Source organism: Ovis canadensis, chromosome 2, assembly GCF_042477335.2.
Source record: "Ovis canadensis isolate MfBH-ARS-UI-01 breed Bighorn chromosome 2, ARS-UI_OviCan_v2, whole genome shotgun sequence".
NCBI classification, from domain to species: Eukaryota; Metazoa; Chordata; class Mammalia; order Artiodactyla; family Bovidae; genus Ovis; species Ovis canadensis.
Window position 1 is genome coordinate 18,318,436 of NC_091246.1, and position 7,561 is coordinate 18,325,996.

General features: G+C 37.9%; 1 protein-coding gene across 2 annotated transcripts in view; it reads left to right on the forward strand.

Annotated features, from left to right (window-relative positions):
* ABCA1 (ATP binding cassette subfamily A member 1) overlaps positions 1-3,476 on the forward strand; it is a 132,187-nt gene extending 128,711 nt beyond the window's left edge. For both annotated transcript variants that reach the window (XM_069575532.1, XM_069575533.1), the window contains exon 50: positions 118-3,476. In XM_069575532.1, coding sequence (XP_069431633.1) covers positions 118-258 — 141 coding nt within the window. In that variant the 3' untranslated portion in view covers positions 259-3,476. The remainder of the gene's footprint in view (positions 1-117) is intronic.
* Positions 3,477-7,561: the final 4,085 nt, after the last annotated feature.

Here is a 7,561-nt window from a genome sequence, read left to right on the forward strand (position 1 = left end):
ATTTATTCAATCTCAGATTCTTCTATATGACCTAATTTCCACATGGGGAAAAGTGCAAGTTGAATAAAGAGAGAGCAAGTTAGAGGTGTTTATAATGGTCTGTCTTTATTTTGACAGGTATTTGTAAACTTTGCCAAGGACCAAAGTGATGATGACCACTTAAAGGACCTGTCATTACACAAAAACCAGACAGTAGTGGATGTTGCAGTCCTCACGTCTTTCCTGCAGGATGAGAAAGTGAAAGAAAGTTATGTATGAAGAATCTTGTCCATATAGGGTGGCTGGAAGAAAGGAGGAACTAGACCTTCCTTTGTACCACGTGAAGTATTCCAGAGGAAAGAGCCACAAGATTTTGTGGGAAGAAGTAAACTGGATACTGTACTGATACTATTTCAATGCAATGCAATTCAATGCAATGAAAACAAAATTCCATTACAAGGGCAGTGCCTTTGTAGCCTATGTCTCATATGGCTCTCGAGTGAAAAAGACTTGAATTTAGTTTATTACCTTATACTCATGTGAAACTCTAGTATGGAACCCAGTGGACATATGAGTTTGACATACTTTTTTTGTTCCTTTGTATTCTTACTGGGGTTGCAACAATAATTCATCAAGTCATGGCCAGTGATTATTTTTCAAAATCAAAAGGCATGCACATGTTCATTTATTACGCTGTGCCATGCCAAGAGACTGGCTTCCTGGTGACATAGCCACTGCTGGCAATGAGTGTGCCAGAATTACTAGTGCCAAGTTTCTCAGAAAGCCTGAAGCACCATGGTATGCCTTGCACACTTTTGTGAAAGCTGCGCTACTCAGTCTGTTGACATCATCAAATACCAGGTGATGAAATGGCGCCATGTGTGGGGAAAGTCCTGCTTTGATTCCCTCTTTGAGCTGCTCTGGTGATGGTGACATGGAAACTGCATGGTGACATGCAAACGGCATGGTGACATGCAAAAGCAAAACTTGGTTTCATTGTTGTCCTTTGCTTGGAACCATGAGTCTCCAAGATTATCTTTCTGGGACTCTAAGTATACTTAGATCCAGGTAAGAAGCAAAGAATCAGCAACCACATTGTTGGGGCTGCAAGCTGGGGAGGCCATGGCATGTGCTGAAAGAGATGATGTATTTGGAATCAAGGGAAGTCTGTGTCCATTTGTCCTGCTTGTCTACTAACACGGTACAGTGCATCTCAAGATCTTGTCGTTTGACACAAGCATAGTATTATTTCTGGCTTTTTGAATTAATCTAGAATATGAAAAGACGGAGTTGTCTTCTGAGAACAATCTTTGTACTTTTAACGTTATTTGGAATTGTAAGTTCTACTAGTGACTTCTAAAAACTTAGAGTGGCTTCTTTGTAGAACCCTGTGGCACAGAGGAGTATGGCCACACTGCCTCCTCACTAGCTTTAATTTTTCACGTATGTTTGCAAATGGATTATCTGACTAATGCCTAGTGACTTGAAAACAGTATGATGGCCAAGATCTCATGACAACATTATATTTAAGTATCTTTAAGATCGTTAAGCATACTTTTAGTATCAGCGCATTAGTCAAGTATTCTTTGAGTGTATGTTGTAACTGAGTGAGTATGGATGGATGGCGTGGGGAGTAGATTTCCTGTGCCATGTTCATCAGATAACTGGTTTACAAATACAGGTTTTGTTGTGGTTGTGGGAACCCACTGAAAGAATATTGGGCAGCCCACTTTTTGAAAACAGCAACAATGCAAAAGGCAAGAAAGTTTATGTCATAGGGTCACAGATTAGCTTCAAAACTTGTTGAAAAACAAAACTTTTGCTTATGGCATGTAGTACCTTTGAATATTGGCTTTGAAAATCTCAGATACCCCATTCTGACAATCTCAAATTTTTTATCTCTTCAGTCAGTATCATGGGAAAAAAGCAGCAAATGCCCCCACATGAAAATTATTTCAGACTTTTCCAAGGCAGTTTAATTGTTTTTAGTCAGTAAACACTTGTTAAAAATAATGTTATCTGTCTTGAGACAACAAAATTATGAGAGAAATACTGTTTGAAGTTAAAGTGATCTTTTAATATCATTACTAATGTCTTTTCCTTTTAAAAAATGAGATATTAATTCTAAAAGTACAAGATTTCAGATCTATTCCAAATATACATTTTTTCTTTTAAAATTCATTGCATGTTATCATGCAACTTGTTGCTTGGAGAAAGAAAATGACCTTTAGAGAGTATTGCCAATATTTTCTAAAATGATAAACAAGTAATAACTCATATTTTATGCTGTCTTTAATGATATAAAATTCATAGAATGTTTGTTTCTCCTTGTTTAGTATTTTCCAAAATCAAGCTTCTGCTAGATTCCCCATTTCAGCAGAATCATGTCCTAAATCTGTATTGTATTAAAACCATGAGCACCTCCCTTTTTTGGATTATTCTACTTCAAGGCCATATTTAAAAAAAATCAAAAGATACTGTGAACTACTTTGAAAAATGCAACATTTCGATATAGATTTAAAGGCTATCTTAAGCTAGAAACAATCTACAGCTACTCATCTACTTCATTAGTACTGTTATTAGATATTCAAATTGCAGCCTTTAACATTTTTCTGGGTAAGCCCGATTATAGTAGAGATTTGCTCTACTACTCTCTGCTCAGTCAAGTAAAATTTCTATATCATCCCTGTGGAAATGTAACCATGTGAGTTTAACAACAAAAAATTTTTTTTAAGTGTTCAGAGATTTCTGCTTTTGCTTCATTTGGACACCTGAAGCCTTATTAACTGTGAATATGAAAAAATACAAAAGAACACAATAACAAAGCCCTCTATATACAGATACCCAGAATAGGTCATTGTTAAAAAAACCAATAACCAAACCTCAAACTACTGTATTTCAATATCTGTACTGAAGGCCTATGCATTGTGACTATTAAATGTTGCATAGCATTCACTGTATAGTAATCATTGACTAAAGGGATTTGTCTGTTTTCTTCTTGTGGTTGTATATATCAGGTAAAATTTTTTTTCCAAAGAGCCATGTGTCATATTATATTGAACCACTTTGACATTGAGATATTAATTTCTACTCTTGTTACCATTTACTAGTAATATAGTATTATAGAAATATTGTTCTAATTCTCTTCAGAATTGTTGCATCCCTTTTTATAGAATGTTTATACTTCTATAAGTTTTAAGAATTCTGTTCTCCCTTCTTATACCCTAGGATTAAACCGTGTTTTTGTGCTTTTTCTTTATCATTGACCCTTCATTCCAAGCACTTTATGCTGTCTGTAATGGGATCTATTTTTGCACTGGAATATCTGAGAACTGCAAAACTAGACAAAGGTTTCACAATAGATTTCTAAGTTAAATCATTTTCATTAAAAGAAAAAAAAGAAAAAAAATTTTGTATTGTCAATAACTTTATAGAAAGTATTAAAAAAGGTATATTTCTATGTTGTTATAAGTCACGAAATAAACCTGTGATGGTTCCGTTGTGGTCTATACTAATTTATTTTCATGCATTCATAGCACCACCTACTGTTAAAGCTTGTAAAGTCATTACAAAAGTAAGAAGTGTCTGCTTGGAGAAGGGAGGATACTTGGATCAAAAGCAGAATTTTAGAAAAGACTAAATGTCCTGTTAATCACAGGAGAATCAAGGGGACTACTTGAAAATAAAAGGTGTTTGGAACTTTCATGGTTCAGTTTAAGAGGCTTTAGGTAAACTTATTCTGCTTAATGGTCATGAAGCTGCAGAGATCTCCACAATTACTCTGTAGCTAAGCCATTTAATAAAAACGTCATTGCTTCCTTGATACTGAGGAAACACAAAGGCAGCAAAATGGAGCTTTTGTTTAATCAACGAAAAGTACAAGGACTGTCATGGGTGTACCCTCTTTGTATATAAACATTTACAGATTCAAAAAAGCTCTGGAAACTTTGGAATGCTAATATGCACATTGAATACGAAAAACCTTGAGATGATTAGCTACCCTTTTCAAGTGTTCTACTGTGTTATCAGATCTTTCATTTAATCCTCAGAACCTGCCCTTTGAGGTAAGTAGTACCATTTAACATAGGAGTAGACTGTGGCTCACAGAATAAGGAACTTGTCCAGAGTGACACCACTAGTAATTAGCAGAGGATTCTTTTGGTGAAGTTAGGTATCCAGTTAAAATTGTCCTTGTAAAATCACTTCAGTCTCATTCTGCAATAACATAACAAATATTTACTGAACATTATCGTGCACCAGATACTCTTACAGTTCTGGGGATACGGTGTTGAAGAAGACAGAATTCCTGCTCTAATGGACTTGAATTTCATTGAAGAAGTTATAGTCACAATGGATGTGTGGGCAAATAAATGTAATAGCACTAAGTGCTAAGTGAAAAATACTGCGTGGTGACAGAGAGGAGTCAGGCTTCTGCGGAGTGACATTTAAGTTCAAATGTAAACAAAACAAACAGGAGCCAACATTTGAAGGTGTGTAGGAAGAATGTAGGATGAGATGGTTGGATGGCATCACTGACTCAATGGACATGAGTTTGAGAAAACTCCAGGAAATGTCGATGGACAGGGAAGCCTGGTGTGCTGCAGTCCACAGGGTCACAGAGAGTCAGACACAACTGAGCAACTGAATTGAACTGAACTGAGGAAGAATGTTCCCAGAAGAAAGAACACTCTGTGCGAAAACCACAAGTGGGAAAGAGCTTGGCAAGTTGGAGAGAATTCTATTGTCCCGAGTTATAGGGTATGGAATCAGAGATGGTAGGACCCCAAACTTGTGGGGCCTCATCGTCCAGGTCTTTAAGGTACTTGGATTTTATTATGAGTGCAATGAGGAGCCACTGGCGAGTTTTAAACAAGGTAGTGATTTGATCCAATCTTTGTTTCAGAAAGAACTTTGTTGGTTATATGGGAAGAAGGGACAGTAGGGGGATGGGGGGTTGCTCAGTAGAAGATGATGGTGATTTGGACCAGGATGATAGCAACAGAGGGAGGAATGGTAACACTGAGGATCTATTTAGAGATACAGCCAACAGGACCTGCTGACAGGCTGCATGAAGGAGATGAGGAAAAGAGAGAGATCAAAGTGATTTCTAGTTTGTCAAACTAGGTAGTTGGTTGTGTTCAAAAGGCAGTTGGTATTTCAGTCTATAGCTCAGAGGCAAATACGGGAAAAAAGATAAAAGTGTGTGAATCATATATATGATGAAGCCTTAGGACCGAAGGAGCTTACCTGGAGAGAAGGAAGAGAACATGCTTGAGGTCTGAGATGCTACCCACATTTAGAAGACAAGCCAGCAAAGAGAACAGAGGGACTGGCCAGTGAAGAGGAGGAAAATCCAAGAGAAAGATGTGAAGAAGTGAGAGTTGCTCAGTTGTGTCCAACTCTTTGCGACCCCATGGACTATACAGTCCATGGAATTCTCTAGGCCAGAATACTGGATTGGGTAGCCTTTCCTTTCTCCAGGGTATCTTCCCAACCCAGGGATCGAACCCAGGTCTCCAGCATTGCAGAGGATACCATGTATTGAAGCTGAGAATCAAATACTTTCAAATACTTTCAAGAAGGCAGAAATGATCAACTGTGTCCATTACTGCTGAGAAGATGAGCAAGGTAAGGGCAACTGAATTTGGCAAGAAAGAGGTCTTTGGTGATCTTCAGAAGAATCATTTCAGCAGACTGACAAAGATACAGACCTAATTGGATTTGGTTCAAGAAAGAATATGGGGTGAGGAAGGGAAGATGGTGAGTATAAAGTGAAGTGTTAGTTGCTCAGTCATGGCTAACTCTGCAACTCTATGGCCTGTAGCCTGCCAGGTCTCTCTGTCCATAGAATTCTCCAGGCGAGAACACTAGAGTGGGTAGCCATTCCCTTCTCAGGGGATCTTCCCGATCCAGGGATTGAATCCCAGTCTCCTGCACTGCAGGCAGATTCTTTACCATATGAGTCACCAGAGAAGCCTGATGGTGAGTATACACAACTCTAAAGGAGGTTTTGCTTTGAAGGGAAACAGAAAACATGACAATAGTTGGATTACAAAACTTCTCTTTGGCTACTTTTTTTGTCTGCTAGCAGTATAGATAGCACCTGAACACCATCTCACCTTTCCTTTCTAATTTTTTTTTTAATCCTTTAGACATTTCTTTTATCAGGAACCTAACACACTGTACCTTTTTTCCAAATTTCCCTTAGCTAATTCATTATATACTATTTTACATTTACAATCTGTTTTAGAAATTTAAAATAATATAGCTATAAATACAGACTATGAAAAAGAGCTTGGATTTACCAAACCTAGTTTCAGCAGGCAGAGGTACACAACTAAAATGGAAATTAAAGGTGTTTCAAGGAAAACTAGCATGTCTGTGGCAGTACTAAAGAAACCCTCCTTCTGGGATTACTATCTGCTATTTTCTTGATGTAACTTAACATTTACAATAAAGTTAGTAAATTATCACTGTGTTACCATCCTACGGGTGAATGCATGTGAAGTCGCATCTCTTCTGTCTCCTGCATCGGCAGGCGGGTTCTTTACACTAGTGCCACCTGGGAAGCCCATCACCATCCTATGTAATACAATAAAAGCTCCAGAGTTGATAATATCAACATAAAATGCAAATTAAGAAAAACTAAAACAGATATGTAGGCTTTTACTAGAGCAAGCATTTCCATAAACATGAAAGTGAAAGTTGCTCAGTCATGTTCGACTATTTGCGACCCCATGGACTATACAGTCCGTGGAATTCTCCAGGCCAGAATACTGGAGTGGGTAGCCTTTCTCTTCTCCACGGGATCTTCCCAACCCAGGGATCAAGCCCAGGTCTCCCGCATTGCGGGCAGATTCTTTACCAACTGAGCTATCAGGTGCTGCTGCTGCTGCTAAGTTGCTTCAGTCGTGTCCGAATCTGTGCGACCCCATAGACGGCAGCCCACCAGGCTCCACCATCCCTGGGATTCTCCAGGCAAGAAGACTGGAGTAGGTTGCCATTTCCTTCTCCAATGCATGAAAGTGAAAAGTGAAAGTGAAGTCGCTCAGTCGTGTCCGATGGACTGCAGCCTACCAGGCTCCTCCGCCCATGGGATTTTCCAGGCAAGAGTACTGGAGTGGGGTGCCATTGCCTTCTCCCTGAGCTATCAGGGAAGCCCATAAACATAAAGATATCTTTAAAACAAATAGATGTCCCATAGATCTTCATTAAATGGTGATCCAAAATGAACAAAAATAAATAAAACTGTAAACGAATGCATTTCAGGATATAAAACAAGTCTTCTGAAGTTTAAAAAAAATTATTTTCCAAGTGAAAGTGACAAATAATGTGAAAACCATAATTAAAACAGGTGATATTGTACTTTCTCAAGGTAAAGAAGTATATTTGATGTAATATTCTTCTGGATCCCATTTGATATAAATTTTACTGGGCAAAAATCTTTTTAAAAAGCTCAGATATCACAGATATGATTTAAAAACCCATAGCCATTGTATCTAAATTAAAAACACTGTCAGGCACAGAAATGTAAAATCATCATATGAATATAAAAAAATCCTATAGAACAAAAGGTTATTAA